Source organism: Lampetra planeri, chromosome 52 (genome assembly GCF_965212315.1).
Source record: "Lampetra planeri chromosome 52, kcLamPlan1.2.h2, whole genome shotgun sequence".
NCBI classification, from domain to species: Eukaryota; Metazoa; Chordata; class Hyperoartia; order Petromyzontiformes; family Petromyzontidae; genus Lampetra; species Lampetra planeri.
In genome coordinates, this window is record NC_136158.1 from 2,505,426 (window position 1) to 2,532,403 (window position 26,978).

Below are 26,978 nucleotides of genomic sequence, written 5' to 3' on the forward strand. Positions count from 1 at the left end.
GTGCCCGTGCGTGTGAAGTCCCGAGGGCTTTCTGCCGTTTAATTTAAATCCGGATTCCGGGCCTCCACTCCAATGTTGATGAACAAGCGTCATTTAGCGGCCGTTTGAGCACGCATGTAACTACTAACGAGCAGCACTCCCCGCCGCGTTGGCTCCCAGATTAATTAACGGAGAGTGTTTCTCCCAGTGTTTGCTCTGCCCGGGATCATGCTGGATTAAGTGATGGCACTCGGCGTGATTTTTTTCTCTCTCTCTCTCTCTCTCCAGTTGGGCGTTTTTTTGCGGTGCGGTTGGGGACGCAGTCGCCACGCTCTGTGGACTTATTGACGCGCGTTTTATTTTTTTCCTTCCTCCCCCTGTATGTTGAGAAGAATATTTATACCGGAGGAATCCGATGAGCTATGAAGCTCTTTTTTTTTTTTTTACAGATATCGGGGAGGGTTAAAGCATGGGTGGGAAAACCCCGATTTTTCCAGCGGCACGCATCGGGTTTTTTCCTTAATGCAATTAAACCCGATTTCGGGGAATTAAAACCTGGTTTAATGAATACGAAACTCTGATCCAAGGCTTAGGCTGCTTCCTCGTCGGTGCTGCTATCATACTCGGGGGGGGGGGGGGGGGGGGCCGTCGGGCACGGGGTAGTCGTAGAATGCGGCGGGCAGGTTGGTCTTGATGAACACGAGCTTCTCCTCCACAATCGTGGGCACCGCCAGTGAGTTCCTTCGCTTGGAATGGATGAAGCCCATCGTTGAGAAATTGGCGAAGTGCGGTTCTGCAATTAGAACCAATTAAACCGGATTTCTCCCACTCTCAGATGATCGGGTTTAATATAAAATGACAATTAAACCCGATTGTAAAAAACCCGACTGTGCGACCCTTGGGTTAAAGCAAGAGTCGGCTGAAGGGGGGGGGGAGGGGAAGGAGGTGGGATGGGGGTGCGTAGATTAGATTCGTCTTACAATCGGGAGAAAAAAATGGTGAAGGTGCAGCCTTGCGTTTGCTCGTTATCCACACCTCCAATTAGCACACGGTGGCGAGATGTTGACTATCTCGCCAGGTATGCAGGAGGTCGTGGGCTCGATCACGACTCCTGACGCCTGCTGTATATTTGGAGTTTGCATGTCCTCCCTGAGTTCGCGTGGATTTTTTTTTTATCCGGGTCCTCCGGTTTTTTCCCCTCCCACATTTATATACATGCGCCCTGGAAACATGCATCCAAATATTTTTCTGCTCGCCGTGGAAAGATTCGAGCACGACACCGATACGCGGGAAGCAATACGTTGCGTTGGCAATGCTTTGCGCACCCATTTATTAAGGGAATTGTGCAAGCGCCCCATGCCAGCTGAGGGGGGGGTGCCTTTCGCCATGCCTTGCGATGCCCTGTGTGCGAACCAGCCCTGGGCCTTCCCTGGTGCGATGTGTAAACACCGCCACCTTGGGAGACAACAGCGGCCGGGCTTAATGCTGGCTACCCACTCCCTCGTACGCCGCGCCAGCCTTCGTAGTCGTACGCTGACAGCACTTGCCCCAAACGTCTGTGAAGGCTACGGGGTGGGGTGGGGGATCTTTGCCTTTGTGTGTGTGTGTGTGCGCGCGGTGGGTCGCTCGGGTCAGCAGAAAGGGCCTCTAAATCACTTCGGCCAAGAGCGGACGCGTTCTCGGCGATGATTTGTACGAGATAAGCTAATAAATAAAATTAATGTTGGGGGATGACAAACGCCCGCGTGGATGTTGCTTGGAAAGTTGTTCCTCTCTCCGGAGAGCCGTTGCCAGAAACGTTATCCCTCTCCGGAGAGCTGTTGCCTGGAACTTTATCCCTCTCCCTGGAGAGCCGTTGCCTGGAACGTTATCCTAGTTACGCACGATTTAGTTAAAAAAAGACCTTGCTACTTATTCTATCGCAAAAGGCAGCGTTGTCGTCGTCGTCGTTTTTGTACTCGGCTTGTAACGACGCATCGATGGAAATTCTCACTCCCGATGCAACGTATCAACTCGTGCGCCTGAGAGGGGAAAGTTCTTGGGAATCTATGGAACATTAACACGCGTGAAAATGCAATGGCCAGCAGCACGCCGAGGCTTGTGACGCATAGAGGTCGCCGGTTCGATTTGATCTCGCGGCACAGCAGTTGAAACAACGGGGCGAGTTTCTTAAATCCCCCCCCCCCCTCCTCCTTCCGCCTGTCCACCCAGCAGTGTGATCGGGTTTGTTGCAGTTATCGATCGGCCGGGTCGCTTGTGGCGGGTCATTGTGTGGGTGCCCGCTCGTCTTCCAAGATGCCTGACCAGTGTAGAAGAGTCGTCCAAGTAACCCCCACAATGAAAAGAGCGGGGGGAAAAAAATATCTAAAATATACATTCAATGGGAGAAGTTTTTCTGGGCAATGGCTCTTCTCCTTAATAACTTAACAGGGGGTAACAAACGAGAGGGGGGAGAGGGGGAATCCATGCAGTCCACCTCGGTCGTCCGGTTGCGAGGTCGCATAGCAAATTCAACGTGTGGCACGTACGTAACATACGTAACGTTTGTAACCTAGGTAACATCGCGAGCGGCCTGCACCATGCCCCGCGTCTCCGGACTGGACTTGATCATTAGTCGCACCGCTCCTCCCGAAGCTGTTATCGCACGGCCCGTACAACTTAAACCCGGACGTGTAATTTAGAAGAAGAAGCAGTCGCATAGTAATTGAATCGTCTCATCGAGGCTGTCTTGAAAGTCTCAAAGAAGAAGCACTCGCACCCCCTCCCCCCCGCTCGCTCTCTCTCCGTAGCGGAGGCATCAATTTTTGTTACTCTGATCTGCCTCCGGGCTCCGCTGCTCCGCACTTTTTTTCACGTTTTGCTGCTCCGTAAGAATTGACGTTAATGCACGGAGGAGAAGGAGGAGGAGGGGGAGAGGGGGGCGGTGTGGAGGCAGCGGTGGGGGGGTGGGCGACGTTCAGCTAGGAATGTCGAGCCGAGTCCAGATACAAATCTGGTCTGTAGTTAAAAAAAAAATAATGGGGGAACGGTGAGTTCTCCTTGCTCAGCAGCACCAGGCGGAGGTGAGTGTTGTGCAGGTGCCCGGTGTACTTAGCGGCCGATCGTTCAGAAACCTTTTCCCTTCCGACTGTTTGACTGGGCCCGCAGATCACACACATCTGCAGTTTTTTCTCTTCTACTGGCTCATCCCCCAAACACACTTTGGGCTTGAAATACGGTTTCTACTTAGGAGGTTGCGATAAGCTCTCAGCCCTTTGTTAATCCACTGCTGGATGAAGGGTTCCAAACCCCCCCACCCCCCCTGCCCCCACACACCGCGTCGGTCATCATGGTTGTTTGACCATACTTCGCCACTCTGGTCAGTGGAAGTTATAGCGAGGTAGTGGAGGGGGGGGGTTGAGTATCTCTTCACGGGTGTCCATGAGTAGGTACAGGTTCGTAGCGTGGTCCGCAAACCGTCGTTTCATCCTCTCCACATCCACATGTTGTGCTTAATCGTAGTAATTTTTATTCCCGATGTTAATGTTTCTTGACGTTTTACTTTTACCCCGGTTGCAATTTACTCTGCTCGGTCAGTGTTGGCCGTGGATGTCGTTGACGTGTTTCTGCTTTTACCTTTTTTTAATTCCCCGTTCGTCTCGGCCCCCTTGAAAGAGTTGTGATGCGCACCGATGCCTACTTTATTGAGGGCGATATTGGCACGTGAAATGAATATTGATTAATTGATAATAACGAGAACATTACACGGCTCTTCAATTCGCCGCTGGCCAAAGGTCCCTTGGCACGCCGTGCCGTTCGCGGGGGAGGGGGTCGGTCGTTTGACCGTACTTCGCCACTCGGGTTCGTGCGGGCCGACGAAGCAGGAGGGGGGTGGGGGGGGGGCGGTGGAGGGGGAGTGGGGCGCCTGCTAGGACTGGCTCGGATTTCGCCCGCCACCGATGATTCGTCGCGGCGGGGCAGAGGATCGATCCAGGGGCGCCGGGTTCGCTGCGCCGCTGCGCTTCGCGCCTCAGCGGACGGTGCGCCGGTGGATCCGGCGTTGCGCGGAACCCACCGAGCTGCGTGCACCACGTGTTGAGGTTACTCGGGTGATTTCGCCGCGGCAAATGTCCGCGTGACGAGCCACTTTTGTTGAGCCATCGTTTCTGTGGCCCAGGTCGCTTCTGTAAAAATATGTTAATACCTCCGTGGGCTTCGCCCTGGTAAGATAGGGGATGGTTTAGTTTTATTTGTATGTGTGTTGAATGATTTGTTTACCTTTTTATTGTTTGTAACGTTCTACTCCGCCCCTCCCCGGACATCGGTTCCGTGGGATGATCTACGGAACCGTTGGGGTTGTGGGTTCTCTGCGTCCGTGCCGCCGCCCGCCCGTTCACCGAGTTAATTCTAATTACAATTAACAGCTTTGCCGTTAGGGCCACGAAAGGTGAAACCTTCCCCCTGCCCACTCTACTGATCCTAAGCGAGTAACCGATGCATTGATGATTTATCGTTTTAAAACTAATTTCTTAGGATCACGACGCGCGCGCGCAGGAATCTTTGATTTCTCCGCGCGTGGCGCCGCGTGCGATTGGTCTCTCGCCGTCCCTGCGGCCATCAGAGGCCGCTAACGTTGGCCACATTCTTACAAGAGTGGGATTGGACCGGGGCGCGTCGTCGAATCTTGGCGGGCGCGAGGGTCGGTGTCAGAGCGATTACAACGCCTAATTAATTCTTAGTTTACAAGGGCGTTCTCCAAGTATGTTTATATTGAAAGGTCGTTGGAAGTGATGATGACTTGAACATTATGGGTCCCATGTGCCTGCCACTGTGGTCTGATAGAAACGCCTGCTGTTAACAAAGCCCCCCTGGCACTTTGTTTGTTTTAATAATAATGATGGTGGTGGTAGAATCGCCTCAACGATTCTCTAAACCTTTTTCAGGTTGCTCCTGATTTTCCAAAGTTTGGTCACCTTTTCTGAACGAGAGTTCCTTTCCACTTACGATGATAAACAGAGGACCCCGGGGGAAAACCCACCCCCGAGGCGGGGTGCGGGGGAGGAGGGGTGTACGAGGAGCGGGTAACGCTCTAAGCTCTGCACGGATAGATTCAGGAATCCACTACGGGACCCACCTTGTCCCCCCAGTTGCTATACGGGGGATATTTGTCCTTTTAAACTTCTTTTGCACCGTACGTAGCCAACCGTGCCGATCGGAGGTACAGGAGAAGGACATCAGACTGAACACAAAAATCACGAGTCAAAAAATTTGTTTTCAATCATGATGATGATTTAAAATTGAATAGCTACCAGCAGCTTGCTAATTTATCGGAAGGAGAAGAGCGTTCCAGACGGCCTCAAAAGTGCGCTTGAAAGCTCAGGATGACGGTGACCGTCTTTCTTTGATGGCCAGCCAAAAGCTGCTGCCGTGAGAATGAGCGGAGTTTGCGGGGACGGTTTATGGACCTTGATGAGATCAGCGTGGTTTTGTGGTTCATTTGCGGCAAGCGCTTTGCTTGTGATTAGAGGTGGAGGCAGAGGAAGACTGGGATCAGATGCAGCAGCAGGGTACATCGTACCGGGGTGGATGGTGATCCTACCCCGTTCCCACATAGCGACGAACTGGGTGACTTCCCTGCAATCGTTGGGTGTCGGTGTAGCTCGCAAGTTGGCGGTGTGTAGGCGGTGCAACTGCACCGGCGCGGTGGGGGGGGGTGTCCCCACTGGGTCAAAGGGCGCCGGGGCTACGAAGAGGGAGGGAAAATAGTGATAGCCCCGCCTCCACCACTTGCTTGCTACTAGAATAGTTGCAGGAACTGCTGCCACTCGCCGTTTACCTCGGAAGAGCCCGCGCGGAATCACAGGGTGCTGCTGCTTCTTTGCCGGAGCGTCCGGGCCAGTTTCCTTCGCTGTGATCGGGGGCGCCACGGTGGCTAGGAGATGTTAACTCCCTCGCTGTATATTTGTATGTTCTCTCTCTCTCTCTTCCCGTGGTCGCGTGGATTTTTCTCAGGGTGCTCCGATTCCCCCCGCCCCCCTCATTCAGAATGGGCGTTGCTTTGCAGAGAGCATTTGACTGCGATACAATTCCCACGCGATAAGCCACTTTCGTTGAGCTATCATTTTACGATGGCCAGGTCGCCCCTCTGCGTGGCTCAGTTGGGCGTTACCTGGTAAAATAACAAAAAATAGCTCGGCTTAGTTTTAGCACGGGAGACCAAGACGGGGCAACGAGAAGAACAGCCCACGCGCACGCGTAGAGATAACGCTCGAAGCTTAGCAACAGATGGGTTCAGGAAATACATTTGCTCTACTGCCATCTGGACCCCACCGCACAAGCAAATCCCTACGACATCTGGCATTCCCTTCGCAGTCTTCCCCCCCCCCCTTCCGATTGCTAACCAGGCTCAGCACCTGCTTAGCCTCCGAGTTCCGACGGGAATGGGCCACGCGTTTCACGGTGGGCTGGTCGAAGGCGCGTTGCGTCTCGTCATTGCCGCGGCATTTCCCGCCAGCGCTCCCGAATCCGTTTTGCGCACAGTGCAGGTCGGGGGGGGGGGGCGGTAAACGTCTCCCCTCCGGTTCAGCTGGGCAGGCAGCGAGTTCCGTCTCGGGGTTTTGTAATCGCGGTGGACATGAGCGGGTGATTAACGCATTAGAGGAGCGGCAGGAAGGCGGAGGCGACGCTTAATTCGCCATGGAGTCCAGCTGAGGGAGGGAGGGTCAGAAAAACTGGGATGGAGCTCACTGGCTCGCTGACCTGGCGTCACGGTGGACATCGTTCGAGCGGTGCCCTCGCGGACCTTGCCGTGTGTGAACCTGCTTGCTTGCCCTGCTCTGCTCGCCACAGGCCGACGCTGCCGAAACGGGCGCCGGAAAGAACGGCGCAACTCCGGCATAGGGAGCCCGGTACTCGCTCGCACTCGCTCGCTAACCCCCTCGCTCTCTCTCGGTGTCGTCGTCGTCATCCGTAGGATAATTCTGGGCCGGCCCGAATAATGCGTGTTGTGTGATTATTCATGAAGGTGGCTCCCCTGATAGTGAAACGTATGGCAGTTGCAGCCTTGGGGGGCCGTTGCCGGAGATTGTTTTTGGTGGTTTTTGTCGTTTTCGTGGCTTTTGTGGTTTTAAGAGACGTGGGTGCTGGTTGGGAGTTCGCGGGGCTCTTAAAGCGGCACGCGCTGTCCCCACGCGGGTGTTCGTTCGCGGTTGTGCTGCACTGCTCTGCCTCGTCTCGCCCGCCGGTCGCGTTGTCCGGCACCGTGTCCCCCCCCGTTACGTTTCGCCCTGCGTGCCCGGGAGGAGAGCGTCTTCGGGAAACTGAATTCGATTTTTTTGAATTCACCGTTGAATTGTGTTGGTATGTTGAACTTCTTTCGCACCCTACGTAGCCAACCGTGCTAATCGGAAGTGCGGTGGGGAAGCACAACAAACACTAAAAGCAGTTCTAAAGAAATGAGCTGTCAATCTAGATGATTTAGAAGTGCATAGCTCCAGCGGCTTCCTAATATCGGAAGAGCATTCCAGACAGCCGCATAAGAGCATCTGAAAGAGATTTTTCTCTCCAACTCGGTAGGATCTGCTTTTACATCATTTATATTGTAAACTCATTTGTTCAGAACCGCTTTCTGTGTTTGGTTTGCACGATTGGATACGTACGGTGGTGCAAAACAAGTTCAACACGTACGTACGAACGTACATTCTCAATCCCGTGGTTGCGGGATCGGTTATGAAAGCCGCTTTGATTTGACGGGTCTGCGCCGACGCTCGGCGTCTCGCTAATTGGCCGGTCTCCTTGACTGTGGCCGTGAAGTCTTGAGTTTCGACAAGCCGGAACGGGGGGGCCCCCCCCCCCGCCCCCCTCTCCTCTCTCTCTCTCTCTCTCGTGCGTCACTCTTGGCATCCACGGCGTCTCGTGTTCGTTTTTTTTGCGTTCGCGACTCCCGCCACCTCCTGCACGGCCGTTGCCTCGCCCCGCTCTCGCGTCGGCGTTCTTGCCGAACGTGCGCTCGGCGCAATGCACTTTATCAGATTTCCGCTCAAACGTGGAGGGGGCGGGGGGGGCCCGGCGCGGTGGGCAGAGAAAGTTGGATCGGATTAGGAGCCCCGGACACATTAAGGACCGCTAATGTACCTCAAAGTATATACGATGTTGGCCGCCCCTTCTTCCCCCCCGCTCCTATCCTTGGTCTGCCCAACATAGACTAAAGTCCCCATTGGCGGGGTTCACCGCCCAGTGTAGATGTTTGATAAATAGGGGATTAACCTGAACGCCACGTTAATCTGGCATCAGATTTTCCAGAGAGCCCTCCGTCCGGCCTGGCCAGAGTGACTGATTGAATTGATGCGTTTGAATGCACTCGCATGCGTTGCACGACAAGAAACAGGAAGGGGGAGGATTTTGCCACAATTCTGGCTGTCGCCTGATGAGGCTGGTTGTAATTTACCGGCGAGACGCCACGGTACACGAATTGTAAATGTTGTGGGTTTAATTGTCACGTTTACGTGGCAAACCTTACTAATTGGCCGCTTTAATGACACATACTTCCACGATCTCACCAAAAAAAACTTATGGATGATATTTGTCGCGTGTTAAATTGCACGGCAACAACCCGGTTGGCGCAGTGTCCGCGTTTCACGAAAGAAGGGAAGAGAAAGATTAGCACGCACACACACACACGACACGACACGGAGAATTGGACTTCCGCTGCCCGCGTGTGCTTCTCCGTAAGTGGAGTACAGAAAAATAATCTCCGAATTAAAAACAGCCGAATGAGAATTTATTGCCTTTAATACACGCCGCTGGTGTAACAGGGCTTTCTGTGTAATTGATTAACATTTCGGCGATTAAGGCCGATTGCGCATCGCGCCCGCGAAGCTCTCGGTCTTCAACGCGGCGGGTCTCCGACCGTGAGAGGCCTGACTTCGACTCCCGGCGAGGATCGTTTGCCCGCGACCCCCGGTGGGCGTTGACCCGATGCGTGCCAGGTTTTGTTGAGGCTCTGTCTTACGTGGGAAGGCGGCCGTGGCCGTTCGGCGGCCCGTGTTCTCCGTCGGTGGCGAACGGAGCCGTCGCCATGGTTCGTCGTGAAATCTTGACGGGAGGTGGCGAAAGGTGGCGGTGGCACCCCGCTAGACGTTCTATAGCATCGTGCGCTTTCGACAGCTTTGATGACATTGGCATGTCAACGTGACGAGGAGGCCTTTGTCCTTTATTTGCCGTGCACGTCGTCGTCGTCGTCATCATCGTTGTGGTCATCATCATCATCCTCGTCATCATCCCGCACCTCTGATTAGCGCGGTTGGCCACGTTCAACGTGCACGCATACGTACACCGTCGTCACCGTCGTCATCATCGTCGTCATCGTCGTCATCGTCATCGTCGTCATCGTCGTCATCGTCATCATCGTCATCATCATCGTTGTGGTCATCATTATCATCCTGCACCTCTGATTAGCGCGGTTGGCTAAGTTCAACGTGCACGCGTACGTACACCGTCGTCATCACCCGGGACGCGTGAGCTACGAAGGCCCAGAACGTCGTCTCGATAGATCTGACAAACCACGCCGGACTGTGTGTGTCACGATGGAGCCATCGTCGAAATCCGCTCTCTGCACGGGCGGATGGACGCTAGCGCGCCGGGCGCTGTGCCGGAGAGTCCTCCTCCGCTGCAGCACAGTGGCCACTTTTACCGTCGGCGTGGAAAAAAAACTACTGCGTTCATGTTTTGGCAGTGTGATGACGGTGCTGATTATGGGTCCCTGTGTGGCTTGTTATGCCATGCCTTTTCTCTCCACTTCCTGTTCTGTGTCACTCAAATGTTCGCATGAGATGAGATCCGACACGTGTGTGTGTCTATATATTTATTTTTACGTCTTTTTTTCTCGTTTACGTCAATGAATCTTCGACGATTTCACATTAGCGCAGCGTTCGGCTCGTCGATAAATTTGATCCCCTCCTCCGTTTTGCGCGCGCGAGTTTGCCGGACCGTGGGATTTACTGACGATTAAGTCATTTTTCCAGCAACCGCTCGAAACGAACGACGGAAAATGACAGTGGAGTTGCCGGCGTAGGGACGATGCTAGAAAACGCGTTGTCGAGTCTGTTTACTTGTGCCGGCGGAAGATATTTGTTTACTTTGCGTACATCGTGCACCGACTCCTGCTTCGTTGAGGGTGATATTGGCACGTGAAATGAAGATTGATTTGATCCAGAGGGACGCCACGGCGGCGAGAGTTTGCATGTTCTCGCCCTGTGGTCGCGTGGGTTTTTCTCCGGGTCCTCTGGTTATTTCCTTACACGTTTAGAGATAATAGGCTGTTATACATTTCCGCATGATGATAAGCCACTAAGTTGAGCTATAATTTGTGGCCAGGCCGCTTCTAAGCAAGAGCTGTATAGCAGCTCGATCGACCTTCGTTAGCTGGTAAAAATAAAAATAGTTTAATCGTTTAGTTAAGAGAGGAACGGTGATGTCTTGGGGGATTGATCATGGCTGATGCTAAGGATAGGGAATGGGATTTATCATGTCTCAATGTCGCATCTCAACCATTCCAAGCCGTTCCGACAGTCTAGCCAAGGGGGACCCCCAGTGTCAGCTGTCCCTGTGGCGGCACAAGGTGTACGCAACAGCGACCACAATGTTGATCGTTCACCTTAATTCTCTCTTCCCGCGTACCGCGACAGATACTTGGGCAGGATGTCCGAAAGCCGCCACCACCACCACCACCCGCCCCACCACAACAACAACCACAACAACCACCACCACCATCACCACGCGAGCGCCGCCGACGGGCCCATCTCGGCCTACATCAAGACGGAGCCGTCGAGCCCCGGCTCCCTGGGCGACGCTGCGAGCCAGCCCAGCCCCGGCGAGCTCTCGGACGCCAGCAGCGGCAGCTACACGCGGCACGGCAGCGGTTCGCCGACGCCCGCACACCTCCTGCAAGCGCCGGCCGCACTCTACTCCCCGCCGCCCGCGCCCCCGGCAACGTCGACGCCCGGCTCGCGGAAGCCTGCCCGCTACGAGCCCGGCGGAGGCCTGGGGGGCGGACCGGCCGCGGCGGCCGCGGCTGACGAGGGGCAGCCCAGCAAGTGCGAGTACATGCTGAGCACGCTGCCCAAGCGCCTGTGCCTGGTGTGCGGCGACGTGGCCTCGGGCTACCACTACGGCGTGGCGTCGTGCGAGGCCTGCAAGGCGTTCTTCAAGCGCACCATCCAGGGTGAGGGGGTGGGGGAGGGAGGGGGGGGAGATGATGGGGTGCGTTTGGGTAAGGCCCCCTGCTCGAATCCTGCGGGCGTTTGACACGCCCGTGTCGCTATTCGAGCCACCTTTGTAATAAAGATAACAAATAATTAGCTTCGCCTTTAATATTCTTTGGGTCTTTCGGTAGTGTCACGTAGATGGTTCAAAGAAAATAACAAAAAATATACGACGTTTTGATCACAACACAAGCGATCTTTTTATTTTTAACCATCTACGCGACTTTACCGAAAGACCCAAAGAATATTAATTCCTGCGGTTGCGAAAGTTTCAAGTCAAGATTCTCCTTTAATGTTAACGGGAAGCTGCTGCTGTGGTGTAGCGGACGGCGCCGCTGGACTTGTAATCCAGAGGTCGCCTGTCCGCTTTGATGTAAGTAGGTATGTAGGTAATCGGAGGTGTGGAGGAAGAACAACTAACTAAACACAAGAAGCAGTTCTCGAAATGAGTTTTGAAAGGGCCGAGGCGGTTAAATCGACGGAGAAAGTTTTTAGATCACTCCCCCCACCCCCCCCCCCACCACCGCCTCTGGTCCACCTGGCGACATAGATGGGTAATGCTCACAGTCCGTCACAATCGGCAGGTACACACGCGCGCGCACGAGGTGCGGGTCCTCCACGCCTTCTCCAACTCGTCGTCTGGCCGACCGGCATGGAAGAGTATCCCAAAATACTCGACAGCTCGGAGGGCACACGTGCTGTGAAGAGGAGGTGGAGTAGGGTGGTGGGGGGTGGAGAAATTGGCCAGAGGGAGCCCACCGGCTTATGCCACCCACGCCACTGCGTGCCCACGCACGTTCACTCCTCCGTCCGTCAGACCCAACGGCTTTGTCTTCACCCGACCGCAGCTCGCAACACTCCGCTAGCTCCCCGCTCGTACCTCCTCTGCACTTTGGAATTCCCTAGGTCAAGCAAAGAAACATTCACTCTTATGTATCGCACAATCAACAGCGCTGTTTGCTCCTGGCTGCATGGCGTTATTGGCCTTTGGACCCTTTGCTTTGCAAACCCGACTTTTCAATTGTCCCCTTGCCAGACATTCCTCAACGCACCTCGCACACCACGTGTGTGTGTGTGTGCCCGCACTTGCAAAGCACAGACAAACACACACACAGCCCGGCTGTGAACTCCGTACAAGTCCACTGCTCGTTGCCAATCTTTGTACAGCAGCGGCGCGCGCACACACTTGCTCGCACGCACGCGCGCACATGCATGCGTGCAATCGGCGCGCGTGTAAAGTCTGGGCTGACGGTGGCGGCGGCGGCGGCGGGCCGGGCGGAGGCTTCTCAAACATCACGGCGCCACGGTTGATTTATTAAATGCACAGCTCATAAAAGCGGGCACCCCCCCCCCCCCCCCTTTTAAATAATTCACACCGCCGCGCCCGCACTCCGTCTCAATGTGTCTGTGGCGCGCAAACTGCGGCGTGTGTCTGAGCGATTCTTTTTTCTTATTTTTTTTCTGCGCGCCGCTTGAGAGCTTTATGCTCGCCACGGCGCACGAGACGGGGCCGGGGACTCTGCGAGCGCTGCCTTCCGTTCCTCCGCCGCCTTCGTTCGGCGCGTTGCAGAGAGACAGAGAGAGACGAGCTTTTTCCGAGTTTTGGCGACGTGGCTGCTCCTGCCTCAATCTTGCCCCACGCTACCTGCCGCAGCGGGGGGGGCAACCCCTTGGGAGGAAACGATCGACGCGGGGAAAACCCGCGCCTCTGATTGCTGACCGGCGCGCGCTCTCGAAAACGCGCGGCGTCACGCTGCCGCCTAAGGCCCTCGAACCGGTCGGCGGCGCTTTTTTTTCGGTGTCCGCCGTTGTCCATTGGTCTTGGATGGGCGGTCGACTGTGCGCTCCCGTCGTCTGCTCCGCTGCACGCTGCGGTTGCATTATTGCCAGCGCAAAACGGCAGCTAGAAGAGCCTGCGATGCGGTTTGCTGCGAGTTGTCGAGGACAGAACGCCGAACAAATGACCGCGGGTGCTGGACACACTGGGTGCTGCTACCAAAGGAGAACCCTGTTATAAAGCGTCGTATTTATCGGGCACTTAAATGACCCAGTATCTCAAAGCGCCTTCCGACCCTTCTCATTTCAGTCGTTCCGATGCTCTGCTATAATTTTCACTTCACGAGCCTAGGGGGTGGGAGAACCTTCCCCCCCCCCCCCCCAATGACACCTGTCCCTAATTGGCCACACACGGAGACAGAGACCACGATTTTACGGACGACTCAACCGCAAAGCTGGCGGTTGTCCAGAACATGCCACAACGTGACGATGTATGCTGGGACAGAGGTGGCCGGGTAGACGAAGCACGTGACGGGTCAGATGAATGCGTGTGTGCGAGCAAGCGAGGGGATGGGGATGAGTGCGGCCGTGAGGACAGAGGGAGTGCGGCCCCTCGCTGCCAACGAGGGCGGCACCCGGCAAGGATAGTTGGCACGCTTCACCCTAATTTCTGAGGGGCGTCAGAGGAACACACGGAGGGGATGGGTGGCGACGGGGCTTTAGGGCTTAATGGACACAGTCCCATCGGTGAGCTCCTCTGACAGGCAAGGCAGCGTTGGCTGGGTCACGTAGCCCGAATGCCCAGCCACCGCATGCCCAAGCAGCTTCTGTTTGGCCGGGTAGAGGGGGCTAAACGGGCATGTCGTGGGATGGAAAAGTGATGGAATTATGCAGCACAGGAGGATGTTGACTTACCAGTAGTGTCAAGATCGGTCATTGTGGAAGAGGTTGCTGACATTACTGGGCAGTTGGTGGCAGTCACCCTCCAACAAAAATGGAGGGCAAAGGACCGGTGCTCACAACAACGAGCGGAGTGCCGGGCAGCTAAAATGCAGCAAGTTGGCACAGTAGGAGGCACCGCTGGTGCATCTGCCAGTCCATCTCATTCATGGCACCTGGGTCTGTCCCACGACCTCCTTGCCAGCAGCGAGCCACCGACACTTCACGTGGCCACAAAGTGCACCTGGCCTGGCACAGCCGCCGTGGTGACATCACCGCCACTTAGTGGCGAACGGCGGCTATTATGGTCGCTGTTGTGGGGCTTAATGCCACGGGGTACATTTGCGTCCAGCGTTGTTCGCCGAGACGTTCCGTCGGTGCACCGGTACGAAATCGCGGCATCGCTCGCCACGCGGCATCGGTGACCGCTGTGAACTCGGCGGCCTGAGTTTGATTCTCGGTCGTGGCTAATGTCTGCGAAAAAAAGAGCTTCATAGCTCATCAGCTTCTTCCAGGACATGTAAAGTTTCTCATTCTGATAACATCAGTGGCGGGTGATATCCGAATCATTCCTGGCCATGTTGTGGGTCGACTCGGCGCTCGGGAGACAAAGGGCGGGTCCGGCCGTGGTGCTTGCCCACACCAGCGCCTCGTGCGCCGAGCCCGGCCTTCGTAGGCCCTCGCTTGACAGCACTTGCCCCCTGACGGTCTCTGCGGGCTATACGTGTGGATTTTTGTCTTCGCCGGCTCGGCTGTTCGCTCACCTGCCTGTGTTTTTTGCCCCCACCGCGTGCACGCTGGCGCCTGCCGGGCCCGCCCTTTGCTCTCCGCGCCCACCAGGAAACATCGAGTACAGCTGCCCAGCCTCCAACGAGTGCGAGATCACCAAGCGGCGCCGCAAGTCGTGCCAGGCGTGCCGCTTCATGAAGTGCCTCACCGTGGGCATGCTCAAGGAAGGTGAGAACGTGCCCGGAGAAAACTCGCGCGTGTTTAAGAAAACTCCACATGGAAAGCGTTTCAAAAATTTGATTTAAATGTGTTTTTTTATTTTATCTTTTTTACCTTCGGTGGGGGAGCGCTTTCATTCTAGATTTGAAGCTTTCGTGACTGCAAGGATTCATATTCTCAGGTTTTTTCGGTAAAGTCACAGTCTACACAACAAAGGCTCATTCCTAACAGCGTGCTTCAGCCGCACTGAACCTCACAATAATAATATCCAGGCCTACCTTGGCTCCTCCCACCCTCAACCAGTATATATACAAATAGTGTTTTCTTGGAATTTCTATTACTTGATACAGCTATCGTGCTGTGACGGTTCCACCTGAAGACGGAAGCTTGTGTTGCCTCCGAAACGTCGTGATTTTTATTTTATTTTACTTTTATTATTTTTTATATTTATTTTTTACCTACGTGACTTTACCGAAAAAAACTAAGAATATGAGCCCTTTCATTGTCAGCCCTGGCAAAAGCACTCCGTGGAAAACACGAGACCCGCGCTCGGTGATGCCGTACGCAGGCTCGTCGCGCTTTTCCGTAGAGCACGTGGTTAGGAGGTAAACGATGCACGAGTGATGCGAATGTAACTTCAGCTTGTATGTCTGAACTAAACGATACGAAGCAACATTTAATTTTTATTTTACAAGGTAAGGCCTACTCGGTTATATAGCTGTTTTTCAGAAGCGACATGGCCAAAAATTCTAGCTCGACGAAAGTGGCTCCGTCACGTGGAAAATGTACAGCAGCTGATTAAACGCAGGATTCTAAATGTGGGGCGAGAAAAACGGGAGGACCCGGAGAAAAATCCACGCGACCAGGCGCGAGGTAAATCTTGACTTAAAGCTTTCGTGACTGCAGGAATGAATATTCTTGAAAATAACAAACTACGACGTTTCGATCGCAACACAAGCAATCGTCGTCAGGATAAAAAAGGTAGTTGGCGAGGTAGTTATGCGCCACGGTGGCGAGATGTTATGTACGTACTTCTAGATTTGAAGCTTTCGTGACTGCAAGGATTCATATTCTTAGGTTTTTTCGGTAAAGTCACGTAGGTAAAAAAAAAATAATTAATAAAAGTGAAATATAAAAAAAAAACGTACGTTCGTTGAACTTCTTTCACTAATTGGAGGTGCGGGGGGGAAGGAAGCGTGAAAGGGGAATACAGAAGATGTATTATACGAGACGGAACATTGAAACCAGAATAATAATTGGCGTGGATGTGGGGGATATAAATAAGAAACGAGACCAGGAGGCAGCAACGTCTCCCTCACATCTCCGTCTTTCCTGCATGAAATATAAAAGTTTTATTTTTTACACAACTCATCGGTCCTCTACGGCCTTCTGGGAGTGCATATTGTCAGCAGCATCGATTCGGTGCAAGCAAAACTCCTGAACGGTTTCAACTAAACTGCACACAACCGATCGTTGAACCGTAATCCAGAATCGTGACGATGTCGCGCTACGAACCCGGCGACCCGGGTTCGATTTCCGGTCACGGCCAACGCCACGGACAATTATCTGAACCTCTTCCTGGGCCTCCCCTAGGTCAATTCGGCCTGAAATGAGTACCTGGTGCGATGTTTAAACATCGCCACTGGGGAGACGAAGGTGGCCGGGCGTGCTGCTGGTCACCCACCCCCTCGTGTGCCATGGCGGCCTTCTTAGGTGCTTGCTAACAGCACTCGCCCCAACAGTCTATGAAGGCTATAGGTGGTGACGGTGGTGGCGGACAGCTGTACAGTAGTAATACATTAGATTAGGTGCTCGCAACGAACAGGAAAGCTTTTCAGAGCATCAGGACTCCGTTTAAGAGGATCCAGTGTCGTGTTATATGGCAAATCCCTTCCTAACGAGTGCTTGCGTTTTGGAGGAAATCTTGCAGTGCGATAACAGTGGCTTTGGTCTTACCCGGGAGAGAGCCTCTCACCCGACTCCTCTCGACAACTTGCCGAGCTTCCGACTCCACCCCGGGGTGTTTGGCCAATTGTGTCCGAAATGAGGACGCTGGATGGACGGAATTACACACACACACACGTACGTTTTATAGGGGAGAAGGGTTAAATAGCAGGCCCGTATCTCCTGCGCGTGTACACGCAGGCACGGTCGATCCACTGCTGGATGAGGGGGGGGTCCTCTCCCCGCGCCGTGTGTGACGCCGGAGTTTATTTTGTTGGATGAGGGCAGGGGGAGCACGGACGTGGGAGCGTCGAAGTACAGTACAACAATGGATTCTGCTGTGTACTGCCCTCCACTGACCCCCAACACCTTGTGCCCCGGCGCATGCGCGTGAGGTACGAGGTGTTGGACGGATTCGAGGGACCCTCTGGCATGCCACCGTCCTGGCCACCTCGCATTCCGAACGAACGCCGCTGAGCGTTCCAGGGCAGGTCCCTCCAATCAAGCCTCTCACCCAGGCTCCAAACATAACAAAAAAATCCTGCTTGGCTTTTGAGATCTCAACAAGATCAGGCCATATTCAGGATGATTTTCACCGTAGGCCCAATTTTTAATAGATGTCACGTAAGCCGGGGGAGGGGATGGGGGATTTGGTGGGGGGGGGCGGTGGCATTGTTGGCTCGGGTGCCAAACAGACCCCATGGATCAGAGTTCGATTCCTAGTTCACGGCTAACGTGATTGGCACCTCCGATTAGCACTGTTGACTACGTACGGTGCGAAATAAATTCAACATACATTGGCGATTGGATATCAGAACCGGGTCTGTCCACCACCACCTCTCCGTTACCGTCGGTAGATCGAGCACGGCTAGAATGTATTATTTAATCATAGACAGGTTGAGGCCCACTCTTCGCCGCCAGACTGCCATCTAACTAATTCTAGATTTGAAGCTTTCGTGACTGCAAGGATTCATATTCTTAGGTTTTTCCGGTAAAGTCACGTAGGTAAAAAATTCAAATTCAAATTAATAAAAGTAAAATAAAAATAAAATAAAAATCACGACGTTTCGGAGGCAACACAAGCTTCCGTCTTCAGGTGGAACCGTTTTTTACCTACGTGACTTTACCGAAAAAACCTAACAATATGCCATCTAACTAGTCACCTCGCATAGCCCGGCATGTTGAGATCCTCGTGAACGGACGACATAATCCGTGTGATCCACCAACCTCCGGCTTCCAAAAGGCTTTGGCTCGCACGCCGGTACTGCCACCGCCGCCACCGCTACGCGGTCGTGCCGGAGAAATGCGCAACAGCCGTTTAAGATGATTAATTGCCAAGGCCCCGAAGCCTGCGAAGCACAGTGGCGAGGCATATTGTTTGGCACCGCTTTGGTTTTTATGAACGAAGCGGCAAGATAAATTGATCCAACTTATTTCGCTAATGGCGTAATAAAATCATCACATCTCCCCGTAATGAATTTGAGAACATATCTACGAGTGATGGCTGATTGAGTCGCGTGGGGGATGGGGTAGGGTGGGATGGCTGAGTGGGGGGGAGGGGGAGCAGGAGGAGGGGCGGAGGATGAGAGGGGATTCAATCGGCGTTTAGCGGGGCACCGTGCGCAGGAGCTAATCGCCCGGAATGCGCACCCCCATTTCGCCGGATCTCTCTCAAGCCGAGTGGGACGGTGCCTGGCTCATGCCTGGCCCGTGCCCTGATTGGCGACCGCCAACGCATCCCGCGTGCACTCGGGACAAGGTATTGGGAAGCGGAGGGCAGCACAACAGAATCCATTTGTTGTACTGCACTTCGACACTCCCAAATCCGTGCTCTCCCTGCCCTATTCCAACACACAAACTCCGGCGTGGCGAGGCCCCCTAATCCAGAAGTGGATCGACCGTCCCTCTGTGCACACGCGCAGGAGATGTGGGCCCGTTATTTTAACCCTTCGCTGATAAAATGGTATATGCATAATCCCGTCGATTTAATAACGGACTGCGTGTTCAATATTTATGTATTGTACGGTGGCTGAACGCGTCCGTTTGTGTGTGACCTGTTGCCTTGAGTGCAAAACAAATCGTCCGCAAGCGGAGACCAAAATAAACAGGGGAAACGATCGTAAAACACAGCCCTCGAGACTCTGCGGGACGGCGCTGGCAGACAGCTGACAGCGCGAGTTTCCATAGCCGCCCCCTCTGAACTCGCCAACCTCCCAGCCTCCCCCCCCCACCTCGTCCATGCGCCCCTCCTATGCCAGAGGCATAGACGCAACTTCTGAAAAGATTTGCTCCGTTTGTGTGTGTGTGTGCCCGCGCACGTGCGCTGTTGTTGAGTTGCGACGAAGAATGGGGGTGCCGTGTGTGAACAGGCGTGTCGCGTGGTGAGCGTTGAGAGGGGGCTGTTTGGGGTGGGGAGGTGGGTGAGTGATGTGGGAGGTGGGGCGGTGGTGAGGTGCGATGGGAGGGGGGGGTTCCTATTCACGTGGCCCTGTGCTTGCGCGTGTGGCTTTGTGTGGGGAGGCGTGGTAGTGTTGCGGTTGGCGCGCTGCGCTAAGAACCCTTGAGAGTATTCGAAGGCTATGCGGGGGATCTTTGTCTTTGTGTGCGTGCGTGCGCTGCGTGCGATTGAGTGCTGGTGATGAGAGTAATTATTCTTTTAACCGTTTACTTACCCCCCCCCCCCCCAAGTTACGGACACCATCGATGTGCGTTCTTAAATAAATCACAACGCAGGTAGCAGTCCCGTTGCAAAACCTCTCCAAATGCACCGCTGCTGTTCAAACACACCGGGGATATATCTCGTTTCCGTTGCAATTATTTACTTGCAGGCATTTGGCTCGATCGCGTCGCTACGCACACGCACGCGGTTCACGGTTCATGCCATTGCCGCGCAAATAAGCCGAATGAAATAACGAATTATAATGTACGGCCCTTTTGTCGATCCGCTGCTTGATGAAGGCTTGCCCGCGTCTTGTCAGTCATGGGGGTTTGTTTGACCATACTTCACCACGCTGGACAATTCTCGGGTTGGTGAAGGGGGGATGCCCAGGACTGGATCGGCCGTCACTTGCCACCGATGTTAGACACGGCCTGGAATCCAACTCGGGTCACCGGGTTCATAGCGCGGTGCGAGAACCCCGTTCCGATGGCAAGCAATCGCTGCACCGGTCCGCCCGTCCCCCACCCCCAACCAATTCACCCACCCACACTGACCATTATGGTGAAGTATGGTCAAAACAACCATCGCCAAATACGCAGCGCGCGTGTGCCCTTAATACAGCAGTGGATTGACGAAGCGCTCTCGGTTACCTTTTCATAATTATTCATCCTTACAGCCGACGGCTACCGAGAGAGAGAGGTGTGTGTGTGAGCGGCAAAGGGAGATGTACAGACGACATTCACGCACGCCGCGATGGCAGCGCGAGCCCCCCCCCCCCCCGCGCGCTCGCTCAACGCCGCTTCCATTGTGAGCGAGAACCGCTGGCTTTTGTCCTCGCCGAGAGGACTTTCAGCCTCGGCGCGCTGTCCCACCGCCCCTGTCCCAACGCCGAAGCCTCCTTCCCCTCCCTTCCCTCCCTGCCTGCCTCCCAGTAGCGTTACCCCCCCCCCCCCCCCAGGGGAGCGTCCCTGTAATGGCTATTGATTAAAATAAAGATTTATTGTAATGTGGTGTTCGGCTGCACTCAGATGAAGTGCTAATTTTGAGGTCCAGTGATGCATGATAACGACTATCCATCAGCTGTGTCCCTACTCATCCCTGGCAAACCAACCAAACCTCCCCTCCTCCCCCCCCCCACCACCGATAGCTTCCCGTGAACCAAACTTTGTTGATTTGCTCTGGAAGGGGAAAGTGGTTATTGGATGGTTGCGTTTGCTTTAATGCATCCCAGATTAATTGAGAACACTTTAAAATTGACCCACTTCCCTTTTTTTTTTCTTTCGCGTGCTCCCAAACTGGACCCTGAGAAAATGATACACTTCCGAAACCTCGCTGGTGTCGTCAAGGTGCATAAACCATCGTCACGCAAACCATGGTCATCCTCGCAGCAGCAGATTTTTGGCTGGCCATCGCCCGGCGCTTTCAGGCACGTTTCTGCGGCCGTCCGGAACGCTCTTTCCTCCGATATTAGGAAGTCGTTGGAGCAATGCACTTTTAAATCATCCAGATGGAAAACGAATTCTTTAGAGCTGCTTTTTGCGTTTGGTTTATTGTCCTTCCCCCGCACCTCCGATCAGCACGGTTGGCGGTTACATACATAAGTTCGACATGCATACGTACATACCGCACATGCCTGTTCGCGTGCCGTGACCGACCCCGAGTCGCGTCTTTGTAGCAGTAAAAAAAAAATGTGCACTTTATTAGGCGTAAATTAACGTGCGTTAACGCGCCCGAGAGCCGGCTGCTGCCTTGCGACGCGCGTCGTAAGGAAGCCCGTCCTACCAGAGCGATCGCTGCAAACACCCCATTGTCGCCCGCGGTGTTTGATGTCTGTCCAGGGGCGGAGAGGAGAAATTGTGGCGCGACTGTTTTAGCGCGGCCGCTGCGATGCCCCCCCTCCTCCCCCCCTCTTTAAGTCACTAAGTTGTCTCTGCCGTGCAGCGGAGCATCGCTACGACCGGGGGGGCAGTCCCAGTCGTCCTCTCGCCTTCAATAATATTTTTTTTAATGTAATCGCTCGCGCAAAAATCCGTTCGTTGCAGCGGGCGTCACAGACGCGTCGCCGCATCCCCGTGCGCGTCGAAGCTGAGCAGGCGGTGGGAGAGAATTTAGCAAAAAATATATAATATCCATCGCGGTTCCACCCCCAATTTAGCGCCACTCCCACCGCCCTTTATTGGTGCCCCCATAATAACGTCGTAGCGGCCGGCGCCGTGCCAACCTTTAGTGGCGGCATTAGTCGGCTCTTCCGAGGGGAAACCGATATGTCCATCAGCTGACGTGGGGTAGCTCGGTGGGGGAGAGATCGTGATAGAGAGAGGGAGAGAGACACGGGGGGGGGGGGGGGCGTGGGAGGTCGGCCTCCCAACACAAAAGCACGTGCCAAATGCCACGGCGTTTTTTTTTCCGACGCGTGTCTGCCGTCACCCCTCTTGACTGACAGCTGTCCTCGAGCGGGCGGCTCGGGCGTGGCGGCAGTAACGGGGCGCCGAACGGTCACCCGCTCCCACCAGCCTTCCGTGAATGCTCGCGCACTGCCCCGCTCCCACCGGGCCTTCCACTGACACTCCCCCGCTCCCACTGGGCCTTCCACTGACACTCCCCCACTCCCACCAGGCCTTCCACTGACACTCCCCCGCTCCCACCGGCCTTCCACTGACACTCCCCTGATCCCCCTCTCCCACCGGCCTTCCACTGACACTCCCCTGATCCCCCGCTCCCTCCGGGCCTTCCACTGACACTCCCCCGCTCCCACTGGGCCTTCCACTGACACTCCTCCGATCCCCCGCTCCCACTGGGCCTTCCACTGACACTCCTCCGATCCCACCGGGCCTTCTACTGACACTCCCCCGCTCCCTCCGGGCCTTCCACTGACACTCCCCCGCTCCCACTGGGCCTTCCACTGACACTCCTCCGATCCCCCGCTCCCACCGGGCCTTCCACTGACACTCCTCCGATCCCACCGGGCCTTCTACTGACACTCCCCCGCTCCCTCCGGGCCTTCCACTGACACTCCCCCGCTCCCACCGGGCCTTCCACTGACACTCCCCTGATCCCACTGGGCCTTCCACGAATGCTCGCATGCTCCCTCCGGGCCTTCCACAAACGACCTCGCTCGTGCGTCAGGGCGCCCGTCGCGAGCGGACCCCCCCGAACCGGCGTTAGATTCGCACGCCCACCTTGCGCTAGCGGGGACCCAACCGCCGTCGTTTGCTTTTACAGATGAAAGCGGTTTCGTTTGTTTGCTCCGTGTTCCGGACTGAAAACTCATTTCTTTAGTTTGTCGTCGTCGTCCCCCCGCCCTTCCTCCGATTAGCACGGTTGGCTACGTACGGTGCGAAAGAGGTTCAACGTACACACGTGGCGAGTGATATCACAAATCGGTCGCGGGAATGTATGCATGTTGTTGAACTTATTGTGTACCGTACATAACCAACCGTGCTAATCGGATGTGCGGGGGAAGGACAAAAAACCGACAGCCAATTGACAAAGGGGATGGAGATGGGATTTGCAAACCCTAGCTCCATCACAGTTGCTGAGCAAAGGCCAAAAGTTACCAACTAAATATTTAACTATTTAAATTTTTCCAGGTAATGCCCACTGAGCTATATAGCTCGTTTTCAGAAGCAACCTGGTCACAAATGATGTCCCAAATGAAGATGCTTATCACGTGGACATTTGTAGCAGCCGAATGCTCCGAACGCATGTTTATAAAGCTCCTACGTTTCTAATTTCCACGCGGCCAGCAACAAATGGCACCGTCAAAGTTGTAATAGATAACAGTCGATACGTTTCTTGAATTTGCACGAGGTTATTTTTAGAGCTCGGACAGTGTGTGTCGTGACCAATGTGGTGAGTGGGGGAGTGAGTGTCGTCGTGACCGACAGTGTGGTGAGTGAGTGAGAGGGGGGGAGAGCGCTTTTGAGTGAGTGTGTGGTCGTGACCGACAGTGTGGTGAGTGAGTGGGTGGGGGGGGGTGGTACATGGGCAGGACAAAACAAAGACGGAAGTGCTGTTAGCGAGCACCTACAAAGCCCGGGGCGATAGACGAGGTGGCGGGTGGCCATGTCACACACACGGACACAGACAGACAGAGACAGACACACACGCGGACACACACACAGACACAGACACACACACGTGCCAAGGCCTCCAGCCACGGGATTATCCGTGGCCCCTAATGAAGCGTGCCAGGCCCAGATTACCGGGATTGCGCTCCTAAACGTTGGGTCATTCTCCCAGAGCTGCTTAAGTGTCGCTTGAAGCGAGGCCCTCCCTTGTTTGGGGGCAGGGGTGGCAGGCAAACTCTGCCGCCACCCCCTCCCGTGCTCGCTCGCCGCCAGCCACCGGCCGCTGCCACCATTGGCACCACCGCCACTCCCTCCAGCACCACCGCCACTGCCATCACCAGCACCACTACTGCCACCACCACCTCCACCACTAGCACCACCACCTCTGATGCCAGCATCACCAGCACCACCACCTCCGCTACCACCAGCACCGCCACTCCCTCCAGCACCACCGCCACTGCCATCACCAGCACCACTACTGCTACTGCCACCTCCGATGCCAGCACCACCACCTCCACTACCACCACCAGCACCACCACCTCTGATTCCACCACCACCAGCACCGCCACTGCCACCACCAGCACCCACCACAAGTGCCACCGCCACCAGCACTACCACTGGCGCCACCACTGGCTACTGCTGCCACTTTGTCTCAAAGCGGCAGTGGTGAGATGTAAATTTCCTCACCTGGTACACAGGAGGTCGTGGGTTCGATGCCGACCCCTGACGCCTGCTGTTTATTTGGAGTTTGGGCGTCTCTTTCCCCGTGGTCGCATGGATGTTTCTCCCAGGTTCGTCTGCTTTGTACCTCTTCTAAATGCTTCAGAAGCGACCTGGCCACAAATGATAGCTCGGCGAAGTGGCTTGTCATGTGGACATTTATCGCAGCCAACTACTCTTTACTGCATGTTTTCTAAATGTGGAGGGAAAACCCAGAGGACCCGTAGAAAAATTCAATTGACCACGGGGAGAACATGCACACTCCAAATATGCAAGCATCAGGATAGGGATCGAACCCTAGACCTCCTGCATACCAGGCGAGGTCGTTAACATCTCACCACCGTGGCACCCCAATCTTTCGTGGGGTCAATCAAATGAGAGTACCCCTTTGCACGGATGTCAACAGTTTTTGTCCTTTGGATAGACTCGGCCCCATCATGGGAACGTGGAGTTTCCACCACTGTACTCGCCACCAGCTAAATTCCCCTCCCCCCGCTGGCTGTAACCGCACGGGACGAGCACCACCTCGATGCCTGTCGTCTCACGACCAACTAATTTTTCGCGGTTTGTTGCCCAGAAAACCGTCACCTACCCCGGCTGTCGTCGTCGTCGGCTCTCCGGGCCGCGCGTGTTGTTCGGCTCGATCGTCCCGACGTTTCGCTCCGCGCGCCCCAAGCCCTTCTTAACACTCCTGCAGCGCCGCATTCTCACGAGCAAAGCAGAGTTCCTAGCCCCCCCCCCCCCCGCTGCTGCTACCGCCGCTGCAACGCATCCCGCGTTGGTTGGCGGGGTTCACGTTTGTCGTAACCGTCGCATCAGCTGCCGGCGCCGTCACCCCGCCGCCGCTGTTGAGTCCTCGCCGACGATGTATTGTCGGGCTGCAAAACACAGCCATAAATTAACGCGAGATGCGCCATAAGTGGCCGTCGCTGGCAGGGCGGGATGATTGCGGTTATTTACGGAGCCTGATAACGTTACAAATGGCAAGCGCGGTGGAGGGAGCTCCTGTCGCCGGCCAGCGCGCGCTATCCCCTGCCCCCTGCGGTGGTCGCACTTGGCGGGATAATGTGAGCGTGCGTGTACGCGTGCGTACGTGTGCGTACGTGTAGGTACATACGTCTTAAAGTTGCCAAGCGCACGGAGAGCCGTGTCCCCCCCCCCCCCCCCCCGATTTCCATGCCTCCATCAAACTCGTGGGACGCCGTGCATTGGTGGGGAGGGCGATGCCAGCCGGTGGGCGTGATGCATTCATTCATAATTTCCGCGCTTTGTTTGTTTACGCGATTATTCACCCGCTCGGTTGGCGCTCGCGATCGTCCGGAAGGTCGGGGGGATGGGGGTGGGCTCGTGCGAGCGATGCCGCCGTTGCTGCACGGCCCCCCCCCCCCCATTGGTACAAGGGCCCCCTGCGACGCAATCGCGGGTCGTGCCACGTGGTGTACCGACGTTTTTCTTGCGCGCGCCGGGAGCTGCTTCAGGAACTGAATTGGAACGTCGAGCATCGTGCCGAAGACGCGCGCGGTCTGACCCGAGAGCGCCTCTCCGCGTGGTGTGGTTGGTTGGTTGGTGAGCGCACAAATCCGGCAGGGCGCATCTGGCTCGTCACTCGTGACGGTGATGTTGATCCACGACGGAAGTTTTTTGGGGTTGGATCGCGTAAATGTTAACGTGTCGTTAAACCCGCCACCACCCGACACAGCCAATTAGTAAGGTTTGTCACGTAAACCCACAACATTCACGATTGTAAATGTTGAGGGTTTACTTTCCAACACACCGGCGTGCTGTACGAGTAACTAATTGACACGTTGTATATACGTGACAAACCTTACTAATTGGCTGTGACGGGTTTAACGACACATTTATATGTACGCGCTCGAACCCAAAAAACCCTCTATTCTGGATAATGTTGGTCGGACAAGTCTACTACTCGTTAAACTGATGATGTTTGTTTGAGACCGGGTGAGAAAGAATCCAGACAGGAAGTCTATTTTTCATCGTAGACCTGCGATACATTAAACACCTTGTAGCATCAGCCTCCAGAACCCAAAACAGTTGAACAGCGAATGTCATAACAGCATCAAAAAAAAGATTCCAAGAGTGAAATTAATAAAAAGTTTAAGGTGTCAAAAAGAGGCAGCCCTGCAAGTGCCTGCTGATGCCACTGCTGGCAGAAGGGCCTCAACTCGACTGAGGTGTGGAGGGTGCTTTGCCTACTCTTCCACGCTGGCCAGAAGGCTCGGTAGAGGTGGGGGTACCCACGCTTTACCGCACCACACGCATCCAACCTCCCTGCGGATCGACTCACTGCGGCGACAACCCATTTGTCCTCCTGCATGGACAGAGAGAGGGGGTGGAAGTGACAAAGGAAAACTTAATTTCGGGAAACTTAGCACCGCCGTTCGGCGAATTGGACCCACTGGCAAAAACCCTCAGCGCCCCCCAGTTTGGTTGCGTGCCAACCCAGCCTCGCGGGGGGACCCGCTGTTGCCTTTTTTTTTTTACGGAATATCTGCACGGCATCTGGCGAGAGAGCGAGGCGACGCGCGGGCGCGCGCGCGAGTGGTGTCACGGGCACCCCTGTGGCCGCCGGCGCTGGTGGCGGCTAGTTGTTTTTTGTTCGCTCCGAGTCGAGGGTTTCGTGTCGCCGCCGGCGGGGGAGCTGCGCCGGGGCGCTGCCGTTTTTAGAGCCCCAATCGCGGACGA

General features: G+C 55.1%; 1 protein-coding gene across 5 annotated transcripts in view; it reads left to right on the plus strand.

Moving 5' to 3' along the window:
• The window catches only part of LOC144734693 (estrogen-related receptor gamma-like), a 101,702-nt gene that overhangs the window by 59,739 nt on the left and 14,985 nt on the right, over positions 1-26,978 (plus strand). For all 5 annotated transcript variants that reach the window (XM_078616997.1, XM_078616999.1, XM_078616998.1 and 2 more), the window contains exons 2-3: positions 10,644-11,179; positions 14,775-14,891. In XM_078616997.1, coding sequence (XP_078473123.1) covers positions 10,644-11,179; positions 14,775-14,891 — 653 coding nt within the window. The remainder of the gene's footprint in view (positions 1-10,643; positions 11,180-14,774; positions 14,892-26,978) is intronic.